We start from the raw sequence: 16,382 nt of genomic DNA, 5'->3' as shown, positions 1-16,382 counted from the left end.
TTTCAAAGAATTTACCTTTGGTTTGGTTCTTGACTCTTAAAGGTTCTTACACACCAGGAGCGTGACAAATAAGCAATCCGAAAATCCATTGGCTAATATTTCCCACCTGTACCTCTCCCGTGTTTCAATCTTACTGCTGTTGCTGCTATGACACCTGAATTTCCCTCCGGGGATCAATAAAGGTTCATCTTATCTTATGTTACAGTTGCGGTACGTTCAGCAATAAAAACAAACCTATGGATGCCCTGCCGGAATCCACTGTATTAGACTGTCTGAATGCCGCTCTTTCATCTCTCTCTACTCTGTGGCCTTGTGTTTTCACCTTGTTCCAATAGCTGACGCACTAGCATGACGTCAGTGCAGATGTACTGTGTAATATTTGAGGAATTGCCACTTAACGTAGTATGTCCTCGTTGAACAGAGATGACACGCTGTAAACGTTCTGTTCACCACAATGACCGTTTACAAGGGAACCAAACAACTGTCCACCACAATGACAGTTTACAAGGGGACCAAATAACTCTATTAATGGATCTTCTACCTCTGGCTTTTCATCTCTGTCCCTTTTTTGGAGTCCTGATAAACGTACGCTAGCCCTCAATCTTATGCTTATGTTTTGGATCGTGTGTTAATGTTTATTTTCTTTGTTTCGTCAGTTGCTTGTTGCTAGGTGTTAAAGTTAAACGGACATAATCTCAGTTGTGTATTGCGCGTGCATGTATAGTACATGTGCACCGATGGTTTATTGGGTGTCCTGTGTCTGTGGGCGTTGGTATGGTCAACCTATCTCCTCTCAGGTACCACCAAGCTTTTGTCTGTCGTCTTTCACTTTGCTAAGCATACTCGATGCTCATCAATCATTCATCAAGGCTGTCTCTCAGCCTACTGGTGTTAGCAACAGACAGAGTAAACACAGCCAATAACATTATGTTCTACAAGAGGAACAAGGAGAAACTATCCCGACTTAACCCATTCAAACCGGGAACGCAGCTGTGTCATTTTAGATTTTAGTCATATTGTAGTCATATTCTTTATTCAAAAATAGCAGATTTACAAGCTCATGAGCTTGTAGATCTGCTATTTTTGAAAGAAATCGTGAAAATGTGTGCAACTCTTTGAATATAGGCGATATATATATTTTTTAAAGGAACATTTTTAACTCAAATCTTTGCTCCTGGCGGGGGGGACAAACAAAATGTTTTGAGATGGGGGGCGGGGGGGCAAATACATATAATTTTGGGGGTCCTTGACATGAAAAAGTTTTGTTCCAGGTAACCATGCAGAAGCAAAGATTTGAGTTAAAAGTGTTGTGTGTATATATATATATATATATTCAAGATTTGCACAAATTTTCACGATAAAAAAAAAGTCGGTGCCACGCTCTGAGGTTGTATATCTGCTAATTTCTTTTTTTAAAGATATTATTGGGGTCTTTTTCTAGGGAAGTTGGCTGACAGGAAATGGGGAGAGAGATGGGGGGGGGGGGGGGGGGGGGTAGTACAAAAATAGCATCTATCATATGTCAAAATCCATTTGGCAAAATGTTTGTATGTGAAGTATCTTCATATACATCTGTACATCTGTCTGCCTGCCTGCCTACTACCTATCTATAGTATACGGTGTATTCATACGGTATATATGATGTGTATATATATATATGGTGTAGACAACCACCTGTCTTCTCTGATAAACATCAGAGTTACCCCTATAGATAGTCACGATTATGAAATTTTACTTGACGATTAATTGTTGCTCAAAAAATTGCGATTAACGATTCAATTGCGTTTCTGTCGTTGCCTGAAAATTGGAACATTATGAATAAAAATCACATTTTTGTTTGGCTTTTAGGCTTTAACTTTATACTTTATATGAACAGTGGAAATAGCTGATCTACAAGCTCAAAACACGTCACATCATGATCGGCTATTTCATAGATCTGCTATTCCCACAATGACATTAAAATGTATTTATTTTTTTCAACATGGAAATGATTATGACGATTATGCAAAAAAATATTACGATTATCTAAATTTTTTGCGATTAGACGATCACAGAATAGGAGTCGTATAGCGATTGGCCTCCCCTGCCAGCTTCCCACACACAGACATGACCAAATGTGTTTGTGGAGGCATCGTGGAGGAATCGTACTAGTTGTGTAATATATAGCTTATCTCAAATCACTGCCTATGAACTCTTAAAAAATACAAATGTGGAACAAAAATATTTTTTACATTTATTGCACAGGTATGAAATCATCAATGCCTTAATTTTCAAACAGGAGGCCAATATAGATAGAAAGATGTCTGTCATATTGGTTAAAGATGTCCGTCATATTGGTTAAATATAATACTGCTGTTATGAAGACCTTACAAGTCATTGTAGGCTTAGTTGTGTTTGTATTGGCAAGTTGTAATGGCTCGCTTCCCAGTGCATTTTTAAGAAGAGTAGAGTGTAGAGAGACAGGAAACCAAGGACACAGAGAAGGGAGATATGCAAGACATGACGGAGTCGGATTTGAACTCGGGTCCACGCGACTCACAAGGAGCATGTGGTCCATGCACTAACTGACTGAGCCAGCACCCTTCCCAGTGCATTTTGATTCTCTGCCACCTATCTGACTGAGAGCTGGATTATTTTCTATTGTATTTTTTACATTTCGTTTTCCACATTTGGACATGACAAGGAGGCTTTTTTTATTGACGTCTGGGCACAGTCATACTGCCCACACACACTTCAGAGAAAAAAACAATGCTGTGCCTTGAACCCATCAGCCAACATGACCTGTGTGCCAACAATTCTCCTGTGTGTATGCCCATTTTCAGCAGGAAAAGGGGCATGCACATAGCACACAGTCTCAAATACAGGCCCTGCATGGCTGCATGTATTATTCATGTGCTAATTTAGCCTACATTAATGCCTTAGGCTGTAAACTGTTGGGTGTATGTTGTGGCAGATATATTGGTAACTGTTGCTCTTCGAGAAATAATGACTGAAGTGTAATGTAAGTTTTTAATATTGGAAAAGCCCTGTGGCAGGGTTAATGTTTTTCTACTCAGTGAGGCCTCGCTTTGAAAACACCATCCTTGATGTTTGGAGGCCATGCTATGAAGTCAACGACATTGACATGGCTGGGTTGTTTTCAAGGCTGCTGGTTTCTGATATCTTACTCTGTTTATGTATGCAATAAGTAGGCCTAATGGAGATATTGTGTTTGTTCAGTAAGCTGAGAGCTGTTTAAATGATGTTAAAAGTGGTCATAAGTGGTCCATCACTATGAACTATTAGTATTCAGTGTCTCACAAGTCACGACGTAAGATAGTGAGAGTCAAGACGTAAGAATAGTAAGATTTTCTTCTTACTTTTCTAGATACTCATGTCGCCCCTAGAGTTGCGAAGTTACATTATTATTTTCTTCCTCTGCAAAGCTTTCTTTGTGTAATAGTAAATGTCTGATCTAGCTTCTCCTCACGAGCGAGGGATCATCACTGGCACTTAATTCCCTATATACTGTACTTTGTTGAGCAGTGTGTCCCACTGGGCTCTATACTTATATACCAAATCTCTTAGCGGTAAATAGCCGATTTCACAACGTGTCATGTTGCGGCATATTGTGAGCTTGTAGATCTACAAATTTTGCAGAATGTTTGTCTATTTTCGCTTAATGGTTACCTATTACATAATGACAATGAATTCATTTGTATGGCGCTTATCCAAACATAGTTACAAGGTGCTTAACAGAACAAGGTAAAAGACATGCACAGAATAAGGACACTTAAGTTTTTTTTTTATGTGGTTACTGGTTAAGCCTAATTTATGATTTGTTGGTAAACATTTTTTTAATTGGTAGAAATTATACCGTGTATTGAACATACAATGTGTTACTCTGCTGCTGATTGAAGTTGGAGCTCATTTTACTTTGGTGGTTCCAACTTCTGTGTCTTGGTTGTTGTAGTCTAGTGAGTCAGATTGGAAATGTATTGTGCATACAGAGAAAATAGTTTGTCAGGGTAATATGGAAGAGGTGATGTGGGAAGATGAGTGTGGGTGCAATGGAGGACAAGAGGAAGTTGCTTTTCTGAGGACACAACTTAGCATCAGCATTTAACAAAAGCTTTTATGCACACCAACTCCTTAGCACTGTATGTTTCTGTCTATATGTGCATTACTTGGATTGAGTTCCTTTCTTTTTGTTCTATTCTTTCTGGTTGATTATGTTGATTTGTTACATTGTACTATTAGCTGTGATGTCAGAGTTTAAAGGAATACAGTAGGATAGAGAGACTATACATTTTGGAAACAAGACTTGGTCAAACCTGGCCTTTTCTTAAATCCTGAATGACTTAATTCTGCTTTTGTTAAATGGGCCCCAGTTTGTTCATTGCTTGGCTGGATTTCCAGCTGCGTTGCGTCATCACGCACTGAACTGAAACACAGGCAGTTGGTTCCTGGACTGGATCAGTCTGCGCAACACGTTCACTTGATGTCCTCTCAGGCTGTGGGATCTAAAGTCCTGCAACCACTCTATATGCACACTGCATGTAGAGGGAAATGTACATCGTAGTTCAACAATGTAAACATGTTTATTTGATTGATGAATGGCCCAAACTACACAGTTTACTAAGAGGATCCCTCCTCCCCATCTTACGACCGTGTCAGCGGTCTGATACAACAGTAAAATTATTAGTGTGTGTGTGTGTGTGTGTGTGTGTGTGTGTGTGTGTGTGTGTGTGTGTGTGTGTGTGTGTGTGTGTGTGTGTGTGTGTGTGTGTGTGTGTGTGTGTGTGTGTGTGTGTGTGTGTGTGTGTGTGTGTGTGTGTGTGTGTGTGTGTGTGTGTGTGTGTGTGTGTGTGTGTGTGTGTGTGTGGGCAGCCAGTTACTGAATGAAGAGAGTGACTCTGGGTGGGATCAGATTACTTTCACTCAAGTAATAGTCAGCACAGGAGGCAGGCGCCCTAGTGGCCAAAATATGGGGCAAAGTTGACTGTATATGGATAATATACACACTTCCCAGAAACGTTAAGTCAAAAACACACACAAACAATGGCCCCAATTATAGTCCTTAGATTAAACAGAATTTGTTTTTTCTCCACTGTAGAGGTTTTAAGATCTATATCTTGTCCCTCCCTGTTTAGTTAGCAGTTTAAGACATTAGTTTGGCATTAGTTTGTGCATTTTAAGACATTAGTTTGGCATTAGTTTGTGCAATGTGTATAGGGGCTTCCAGCAGCCTGCCTCAATACTTGAGCAGGATATAGGAGGAAAGAGCAGTGCTTTCAGCTGCGCACTGTTTGTTTAGCCTTATTATTCTCTATGACCAGGTCAGGTTAGCTTGACAACCTTGATGATGACGATCCTTTTCATAAATTGTTTTTGTTCTTTTTCACGTTCTCTCCAATTTTATTCATTGCCAATTATTCCCCCATTTATATAACCCTGTCAATGCCAACCCTTTACTTGTTAACTGTAAACCATGATGATTTTCTGTCAATCGTGGCACAGGAGTAGAATTTGAAACAGAACTCTTTCTAGCAGGACTGGCTAAACTCTTATGATTCAAACATCAAAGCACTAGAACAGAAAGAATGAGCCACAATGCACCTGAATGGACCCAAGGGCTGCTCCCATGTCAGGCCACTGGGTTGTTTACATCTGTGAAAACGTGACAAGGCCTTGTTTTCTCAAACAAGGGTGTAGGTAGGTATGAGTACAGCGACTACGTCAGCCCTATTTGGGACCTTCTCTGTGTTCCAATGAATAATGCAGAATGCGGCGAGGGTGTGTGGAATTACAGTTCTCGGAAGAGACGTGCAGTGAAGCTCCATTATTACCCCATAGAGCCAGTCATTTTGTCCGTCAGTCCATGTGTCATACTTGATACTTTGTCAACAGCCATAGCCTATATCTGTTGCATTGTTAGTCCCATGAGTACATTTATTGGAAGGGGTCAATTGAAAGGCAAGTAAATATGAGATCATCCACCCGTCTCCACCTGAGGACAGAGCCAGTTTGGATTAGAGGCCTATATCCGGAGTTCACTGTAAAATTCTCAGTCTTAATTTAACCTTGAGAGTGTACAAATGTGACCAAATGTGCCAGTAAGAGTCTCATTTGCTTACATTTACGCTCTGTTACAAATGGATGAATGGATGAATTAACTGAAGATTTTATGTGTGAGATCATAGCCATGAATATAATCTTTGCCTCGTAATAACAACAGTTTGTTTACCCTGCTCTCAGCAAAGGGCATTTCAATACAGATATGGGCCTAGAATGTTTGAAGCGTGAAATACAATTTAAAGGGGGTGTAATTGATATTCTTTTTCTGAAATAATGGCACTAGTCTCTGACAGTAACAGGTCTCTCCGGCTCTTTAGTAAAAAGAAAACACATTTTCAAGTCGGGATATAAATGTTATCCAATCAAGAGAGAACGTCTTATATAGGGTACAGGATAAACAAGTGAAACTGTAAGTGATGAAACAAAAACAAAAAATGGAACTGAAACACACTATAATATTTAAGCTGATAAATTATCTTTGTGGGGTTCTCTTGACTGATTAAAATTGGGATCCAGACCTGAAACTTTACTAAAGAGTGAGAGAGACAGGGTGACCCTGTTACTGAACGAAACACTCTATTCCAATGATTACCATTGGAATATAGAGCTTTACAGTGTTTTCTTTTTTTTATTTTTATAACCGGCATTGTATATTTTGTTTTATGTCTTCATTGCAGATCAGGACTATTATTATATTGACTATGCCTCTGCATTTGCTTGTCTCAGCAGAGGAAGGGGTTGTGACTGAAGCTAGATTTATGACATCTAATACCATGTTATTTAAGCTTTTGGTGTTCCCCTGGGTGGCTTTAACTCTTCTCATGCTGACTTGCACTAATATAATTCAGAATTGATCCAGCGAAGTGATGTCAGTTACTGGAAACCAGTCGTGAATACCAAGTGGACTTGTCTCTATCAGACAGTGTTTTGAAATGTTGGTTGAGACAGTTGGACCCAGGTGGGCTTTCAAATTGTCTTTCCAATGTTACTTAGCCAAATCTATTTTGCATGGTGATAATTTACATTTTGATACAAATGTAAAGCTACATAATGTCTACAACTTGACTAGTCTAACCAACATCATACAGTTTAGACTTCATACAAGAATGTTGTGAAGCAAGAGGGAATCATGAGTTATGATGAGCAATGGAAAAAAGATTTTCTTTTTTTCTCAGTTTTTTCATATTATACAAGTTTAATGTTGAAGAATCCACTCAGTATAAAAAACAAGAGTTTTCACAAAATGCGTATAATTTGTCCTTAAAGTCATACTGTGTAACATTCATTTTAGTAGTCTGTTTTAGCAACCCCACTTGTAGCTCCGTCATTATAGTGTTTGCCTATATTAAATGGAAGGAATGCTGAAAGAGGAATGCTGCAGAGTCCTGGCGCCCAAGGATGTTTTGTAAAGCAACAACACATCATATAGATACGATATTTATTAACTGTAAAATACATAAATAAATACATTTCCGGTGCGCACATCATTTTGGCTTGAGTGTCGGGGGCCGACACTCACAAATGAAAATAATGTTTAATAGTGTTTAGAGAAGTTTAGAAAAAACCCACATTTATATGGCATGGTTATTGCGAAAAACTTACCAGTGAAAGATTATGTTAAAAACTTTTGTTAAAGACTTTTTCTCAGCTTCTTCATTTGAGGTCAAATAAGTAGATATCTTCTTATGATGTGTGAAACGTAATTTGAAAGCTTACAAGCTCCACTTTCATAATCGTAAAAAGACCATGCACTACTTAATAACGGCACGTTATATCAGACCTTGTCACATTTGTATTTCAGTCTTGTTTGTGTCCACAGCATGGCCTTGCAAGGGTTATCAAGCTGCAGAACAAAGTTTTGTAGGAGTCCTTCCCAAGCCCCAGGTCAGCGATGGGGAGCAAATTTCCCCTGCTTGCTTTGGGATCTAGCCTTGTGTTTTGTTTGTTTGTTCTGTGGACACAGCTTTGGGGACAAGAGGCAGAGAAGATCAGGGAGGAAAAGGAGAGGGATTGAGGAAAGGGAGGCAGCTGTTTGAGGTGAAGGAACATGCTCTTGAACTCGGTGACCACTGACCACAAAGACGGCCTGATTTCATTGGTCAAAGGCAATCCACAAGGGACAAGCAGAAATTTAGTGGAATCTTGAGGCTATGTGGTGGAAAACAATGCTATATCCATGTCTCCTATCCTATGAAGAAGAAACACCAAACGGATCTACATTCTGTCTCTAAGAGCTTTATCTTTACCATACCCGCAGTGTGGACCGCTTCTGCCTGGTGCAATGGCGTGCCAGTGCTGTGCTCAGCATTGTGCTTTGGCGTTTGCTTACAGTGGACAAAACGCTGCCGTCAATGCAGGGTTTCTTAATATTTATAGCAAGACTTGATGCTATTGTAGTTGGCTACCTATATAGCCAACATATTGCATGCATAAACTAAGTAGAAAATGCAGCCTCTGAAGTTATGTTATGTATAGCATAGAATTAACTGAAGTGGAATATAATTGCCAAGAAAATGCTATTGGTATTTAGCAGGCACTGAGGGAATGGGTGAAACCCTAGCAGTGAGCTTTGCACTGGGGAATGTTTGAAAGGAAGGACTGACTGACAACACTGCTAGCAGCTCTAGAACGCTCTTTGAAGATGTCTCTTGCTTTTTGTCCCATCTGCACAGTTCCTGGAGGTGTTTTTCCCTGTAGCATACACGGTTCCGTGGAAACCTTTGAACACAGTGACATTTCAGACAGTGGAGCCATATTGAACTTCCCCTCAACAAGAGTTGGCCTACCTCTCAGGTCTCACTCACGATCATTTTCCAACTTTTCATAAACCCAGAAGGCATGAAAGTATCAAACGGCAGACCCACCTGATATTCACACGCTAGTCTCGTGACTGAAAAAAACCTTCAGTTTGTGAGTTTAGAAAAGGCAGGCCATGTTCTCTGCCCTTCTGTTAAAGCATGAGAAGCACATGTGAGGGAAGTACTGGGCGAGTGGGCGATAAAAGATTTTTTCCGGTCATGGGTTTGGACCGTGTTTTTGGGCCGTCAGATCTAGGAATTTCCCCAAACATATGGTTATTTGTCTAGAAAGCTGATCTTTTTGCAATCTTTATGTAATACCCTCATGTTTGAATTCAAGCGACACTGCACTTTTCAATCAGGTTGATCTTCTTCCAGTATTTTCTTTGGGAAGGTTGCCATGAAAAACTCGGTGCACTGTAATAATATTGAGAAGTACATATTCTTCCATCTGTCAGCTCTAATTTCTCTTACGCTTTCATTAATCCCAAGTAGTTCAAACGTATCAATATACTCCAGAAGTCATTTATCATCACTCGCCGCCATTCATAGGGTGAGCAGCACGGTTTAAGAACCTCTCAGTTGCCTTTAATCTGTGGAGGAGTTCAGTGGTCTGTGATGCCATGTAGGTTCAGTTGTAGGTGTTGAAACTCCCTCCTCCCATCTCCCCACTGAAGCTCCACACTGATGCATGTTCTATAATTGGTCTGATTCTGGGGCCTAATGAAAGCCTGCAGGGCCTAGTGATGGCTTGTGCCGCTACAGAAGGTTAGAGTGAGCACAAGCGGTCATTTTGGCGTGAGCTTTGATAGTCTTTTAGGTGCCAAACAGGCCCTTAACAGCATTAGGGATCCATTAGCCTGGTCTGAGATGGGAACAGGAAGGAGAGATGGAGGCAGCGTAGATGCTGATTGCCTGTGGAAGTAGAATGGTTCCTTAAAGCCGTTTAGCTCATGCCTCGAGTTTCTGCATCTGCTTTGTGTGTGCCTCTGGTGTATGGTCTCCTGGTACAAACCCACCAGCAATATGAAATGTGAAAGCCATCGGTTTCATCCTAATTTTCACCCCATAGCTCAGATATATAGGCTATACAACTTCTCAGAAATAGGCTAGCTCTGCCCAGGTTTCACCTATTTTTTTTAAGAAATACTGATGTTTTCTACATGCAGACTTTTAGAAGGAGACCAAATGAGTTCAACATGTGACATTTTTAGTATTTTGAAGTGAACGATGGCCTGGTGGCATTATGGCCAGTTTACGTATTTCGGTAACAATACGGCAACAATACGGCAATACGGCTGTCTTTGGAATCTCTCAGCGAGTGCAGGGTCATGCAATCATCTATATTAGGTTAGGTAGAAGGAATCCATCACTTACAGATGGTATAGACAAGTAACCTTTAATGTATGGTGCAGCATTTGCTGCTTTAGGCTGCCCCAATACATTAGAAGTGTCATACAATATCCGTGAGTGCTGGTTTCCTTCTACCTTATTTCAGTACTACTCATTTGTTTTTCTCTGTAGAAGATATTTTTTGGGTGCTTTATTTCTCACAATGTTAAGGCAGTTTGTCTAATTTTAGTTTTTCTTGTCTTCCTTTAAACCGTTTCCTGTTTTTATATCTTTAATGTAAAAAAGCACTTTGAGCCGCATGTTTTGTATGAATTAGGTGTTGTACAAATAAAGTGTATTATTATTATTAATGCATTTACACATGGTGTGTGTACATGTATGTGTACATGTGTTTACATGTACTGTGCATTTTGTTTGTCTCTACAGAAAACAGGCCATCTCACTTGGGCCACGTGAGATTGAATTGTCACGAGGCCACTGCTTGCCTAGCATTCAGCAGACCCTTGACTTACACGTCATATCCTCAGGATAGAAAATAGATTTGGTTTCACAGGAGGCCGGTAAGGGTTGAGTTGCGTTTAACTGGACGGAGCCATGTAACTATGGCAACGTCCACTCATCCCCTTAGTGGAGAGAGACCTGCTCCTTTCCTTTTTGAGATAAACCGACAATGAGAAAATCAACAGATTCACCTGACATCTATCATCTAGCATCCTTTTTGTGAGCCATTTTATGGTAATACATGAGTAATAAATAATACATGAATGAAGGAAAATTCTGTCTGACTCGTTCTCACGATCGTGTCCTTGCATTCCTTCTCTTTATGAACATTGCATGTCTTCTGATTAGCTTCTAGCATGCCCAGCTCTGATCTGTTCAATTTCTGATGTCTCTGTGGCAACTAAGCCATCTGCTACACGCAGCATCATTATGTAGTCTGGCCCTGTTTTTGAATTGAACTTCCAAGGTGTGTTGAGACAGTACAAGGTGTCCTTTAGGGTGTGCTTGGTGCTGTGAGAGATGCAGTTAATGTACCCAGTGTGACAATTTCTGCCCTCACCCATCCCAAATGTTAACAGTGCAGACAGGTTGTATAACACAGATATAGAAATATTTAGATATATGGTATGTCACAACTGAGGGTGTCCATACCATATATATATATACCCCCCAGTCCCCCAGGAGATGCTTGCTGCTTATAAATAAGGCACGATCCCTGAGGCTCAAATGGTTAGCATAACTGCTTGGTTGTGTTTTGCTGCTATGTTGCTGTCTTCAGCAGCTGTTGCGTGCACTCATTCTGACAATGTGATTAAATAGCCTAAAACTTATTTTAGTAAGTCCTAGGTTAGCTGTCGCCAGACATATGCGGCCTCTGTCAATTGCCAGTCAGTGCCATATGGCTCCAGAGATCTCTGAGACTAGTCGTCTACCTCGCTGCTAAAGCCGGTTAGGTAAGCTCAATATAAAAAGCACAGGATTGCCCTGGTCTGCATTTTCTAGCTGTGCGAGACGGTAATCCTATGAAGTGATGGGAGGATTGCCCTACAATCTCATGCGCTTTGTGTAGATTGTGTTAATCCAATGGATTAAGTAGTACTGTTTTCAAATAGCTGGCTGTAAGGAAACTGCCCGATTAAAACAATCTCTCCACACCTCAAGTAATTCTCTAATATCTTTTAACATTATACCTCTTGTCTAAGCAGTGAGCCTGGATACGGTAAATGACTAGGATATAAGAAGTTTGCAGCATACACACACAAACACACACATTCCAAGACTATATATATTCACATCTTTGCATTCCACGCCTCTTCAGTTGTAACCTATCCATTACGCCACATCACATAATCAAATTCTTAGATATTCCTCTTCAGTTTTTCAGCTGCTTAGTCTTATCTTTAGTAATAGGCTGAGTTTAAATGAGATCGTTTACAAAGTACTTGTTTCTTTTTAATCTTCAAGAACCACTGTGTGATGTCCAGGTGGCACATACGACTAAGTTTCTGTGACGTAGCCCATTTCAGTACAGACGGACAGGGCTGCGTCACCAGCAGCTAAGACTGTTTACTTGGTGGCTACATTGAGCGCGCATGTCACTACAGAATTTCCTATGTGACCATGCCACTAACCTCTCACCGACCCAGCGTGGACACCACAGTAGCCTGCCAAAGCTCTGACCATATAGCCTGGCTGACCCGCTAACCTGCTGGCTAAATCTGAAGGGGTCATGTTTGGCTGGCCTGGAATATGGCCTGGCACTGGTTATACATGTAGTATGATACATCACATCTCCTATTACAAATACCATGACATTTCCATTTTGTGGTGTTTCTTGGTGATACACATAGGGTGACCACCCGTCCCGAAATTCGCGGGACAGTCCCGAAATTGGACCCTCTGTCCCGCGTCCCGCACAAGCAGAGCAATGTCCCGAAAATCAAAGATATGATAATAAATCTGTAAAATCAGGCACTAACATAACCCTAACCTAACCCTAATCCTAACCCTAAAACTGAAATAAAGAAACCAAAAATTGGAAAAAAACGAACCCAATCTGCCAGAACCGCCAAAAAAATCGTGTGCGGGGTCCTCATGCATGTGTCCCGCGAAACGGGTTCATCCGTCCCTCAATGAGCCTGTTTGAAGGTGGTCACCCGAGATACACATTAGCTTGCTTTTGGTTATATATTGTATTGTTATTTTTTTGCTGAGAATTACGGTATGTGGTTACTTACTGGATTTATTTAGGTAGTGCTTATTGGAGATCAGTATGTTATAACACATGACTCATGTCAAGCTGTCTCCAGAGAGACATCTCTTTGACGCTCTTCATCCTCCATATATCATCTTTTTGATTAAGCTTTGTAATCGTCTGATTGTGTATTAACCGTTTGTCTGTGCTCTTCCCTGCAGGGCTCCAGAGATCATCCTGGGACTGCCGTTTTGTGAAGCCATAGACATGTGGTCCCTGGGCTGTGTGATTGCGGAGCTCTTCCTGGGCTGGCCACTTTACCCTGGAGCCCTGGAGTATGACCAGGTAACAACCCAGCGTCTTTTACTTCTGATCTTGTCCTCCTGCCTCCTGTCTCTTGCGTTCCCCAGCTTTTCTTTTATTACATGTAAAACTCAATTTTTACAATTTATCTTTCACACAACATATCTCAGTGGTCTGGTTTCTACTTATCCTTCTTTTCCCTCTCTTTCCTCTGGCATCTGTTGTATTCCGACAGATGAACTTAATTCACCCACGCCCCCTTTGCGACCTCGATCTTCCCTCAAGCCTCGTTTCCATCCATTCTTAAGGGGCCCTCGCTATCCAGACAGCACTAAATCCCCTCGTGTCCGCCCACATCTCACTGCTCTTTTTACAGGCTCTAGTTCCACATGCTGGAGTTAACTCACTTCATCTCATGTCTCATTCTTTGTTCTCTTGTGGATGTAGGGCTGAGACTGTGCCATGAACACTAATTTCATAAGAATGAGTCGGTGACAATGGAGACATAATGGACTGGCAGGTTTTTGAGCGAGATCATGTGCAGTCCTTTCCTACTTTGTCCCTCTCAGGGCCACTTGGACTGGGGCTGGGTACATAGTTAACCATGTAGACAAAAATAAATCACTGTTTGTTTAGGGCTGATTAACCTAAATTAAAAACATCTCATATGAATATATGATAAATTATAGAAATATTGTATATAATTGTAACTCATGCAAGGCTTTAGCAGTGTTAGACGCCTGTTCTCTTTTTCAAGATGATCATAGGCAGTTCTCAGACAGGATTTAACACATGAATTAGTTCTACTATAGTGCTTAATTCTAATACGGGAAGCACGCCCCTTTTTCTACCGCAGAAAGGTGCTGATATGCGCCACTAGTAGTGACAGTTGAACTTCCCCACTTGGTCCATAGCTGCATTATATTAATGTAGACTTTATGCTGTTGAATTTATCCAGCGTACTGTATGTATCAAATATCCAATGTTGCTGACCGCCAGAAAACGTATAATAACACCAAAATATGTTGCACTTTAAGGGAATGTGGCTTTGTATTCGACATATATAAACCCAGTCAAGTTTTACTTTCATTTTTAATGGCTTGGCTTTTAAAATAAATGAAAGGCTTGCCTTTGTTCTGAAACCGTAGCTCATAAAGAGACGACTAGGAAACCACAAGGTAGTAGAAAACATTTCCAGAAAGACGGGTGACTTTGGACGCTGATCACCCGGTAGGCTCTGTCTGTAATTAGATGGTTGGCTTTATTTGCTGCATTTGTCGTCGGTTGCATACAAAAACAGTTTTATACTAATTAATGTAAGACTACTCTCCTGTCTTGACGGTTCATAAAACATTTTCTTCATGCAAAAGGACAGAGATTCAGGGTTAGACTGAGGGTTGTAAGTAGGTACGTACAGGCAGGAAGAGAAAGGGGGCGTTGGATCATTTGAGGGAAGAGAGGGAGATGGAGGAGGCAAGTGGCAGGCAGTGACAGGCCCAGATTAGTGCAGTATTTCCTGTCTGCTCACGGGGGAGGCTTCCCTGTGCTGCTTGGGGCTGTGGGAGACCGAAGAATGGCATCTTCCTCTGAATGACAGCATAGCGGGGGGTGCTGATACTGTAGATGCCTCCCTGATAGATGCCATCCCAGGAATAGGCTCATCTCTGGGCTTATATAGAGTGGCTTTCCCCGCTCTGGAAGCCATTCTGCTTCAAGGCTGGAAGCAGCCGGGGCGTGGCCCTCTCCCCATACTTTACCATTACCCTGCATTACAGCGATGAGCCCCACTGCAGACTGCGTCCCGGCGAAAGTGTTTTTTATGGCCTGGCATCATTTTTCACACTGCCCAGGCCCAAGGCAGGAGGCATAACTGAATGCCTCCGAAAAAGATTTGACTTGAGTATGGCAGCACAGGGCTAAATATAATGAAGCTGCACAAGCAGATCAGAATGAAAGCTGTTTCAGAGAGGCCTTCAAGTGACTATGAGAAAAGCCTCAGATGGCAGAGGGAAGGCGGAAACTGGAAATAAGGGGTGATAATTGAAGACGTACTGTAGGAAGCAAAAATAATGGGCGAAATGTTGACTAGATTTCTATAGCAATGATAATGAGCTGGATTAAGAACTTAAGGCAGAAGATTAAAGATGGAACCGTAACTGGGGCCCAGAGTGTACAATAGATGATGGTAGTTTAGAGTGGAGTGGTACAAGTAAAGTTTGATCTCATTTATTGCAGAGTTAAGCTCTTGAGATTTCATCATGATGTCACTGGCACTTATAAAATTGATCTTTTATTACCGTCTATTGATTAAAAATCACAGGTTTATGTGTGGTCATTAATGTGGGTTTAAGTGTGGTCTCGCCTGCCTCACATCTACACCCAATAGTCAGAGTCACGTGGGCATTACTGAGTACGAAGCCCTGCACCGCTGACCTGTGGAAAGCTCCCTCTGCCATTGCCAACATTGCCTGCTGGCATGACGTGTCATCCTGGGGCCACAGGGTGAACTGGCTGGAGCCAAAGGGGGCTGATGCCACCAACCCGCCCCCCACCTTCTCCTTTTCTTCCTCTATCATTCTGCATGGGATCTGGTTCCATCCCACGCAGCAGAATGTATTTATAACTGCAAACTCCTCCTTCTCCCCGTCCTATTCTCCTTGCCTCTACTTACCTCATCCCACCATAACACAGCACCGTCTAGTCTACTTGAAGAGAGCAGTGGCTGACAGCAGTTGTCCACTTCTTACCTCACACCTTCTCTCAGCAGTTTAGAGTTCAGTTGCATATATACAGTATATGTACTGTGTATATATATATAGAGAGAGAGAGTCTTGGCGCATGCTCAATTGCTCATATGAAGTTCAATGTCAACAACAAATTGGTGCGCTCCCTCCAGCACCAAACAGGAAAAGCAGCTAACTGTATTTTTTTTTATTTTGTGTAGCAGACATACTGCATTTGCCAAAATGCAACAGTCATATGCCCCACTGCTAGTGTTAATATAACTATGAAAGTATAAAAATGGACACTTGCTGGTCTTTTTTTTTTACTTGCAGAGTTAAATTAAGATTATGTGTCAGACTTCAAGTCTTTTTAAAAGTCTTCTAATGGTAGACGTGAGAAAGTGTCAGGCTTTAGTCTTTTCAAAGTCTTTTAGTGTTCGGTAGGCATAACTG

General features: G+C 41.2%; 1 protein-coding gene across 2 annotated transcripts in view; it reads left to right on the top strand.

The window, feature by feature from the left end:
• hipk3b (homeodomain interacting protein kinase 3b) overlaps positions 1-16,382 on the top strand; it is a 54,389-nt gene that overhangs the window by 19,551 nt on the left and 18,456 nt on the right. For both annotated transcript variants that reach the window (XM_084065518.1, XM_084065517.1), the window contains exon 3: positions 13,125-13,248. In XM_084065518.1, coding sequence (XP_083921644.1) covers positions 13,125-13,248 — 124 coding nt within the window. The remainder of the gene's footprint in view (positions 1-13,124; positions 13,249-16,382) is intronic.

The sequence above is a fragment of the Gymnoscopelus microlampas genome (assembly GCF_963454915.1).
Source record: "Gymnoscopelus microlampas genome assembly, chromosome: 1".
Taxonomy (NCBI): domain Eukaryota; kingdom Metazoa; phylum Chordata; class Actinopteri; order Myctophiformes; family Myctophidae; genus Gymnoscopelus; species Gymnoscopelus microlampas.
The sequence above is the reverse complement of the archived record's forward strand: the minus strand, read 5'-3'. Positions and strand labels throughout refer to the sequence as shown.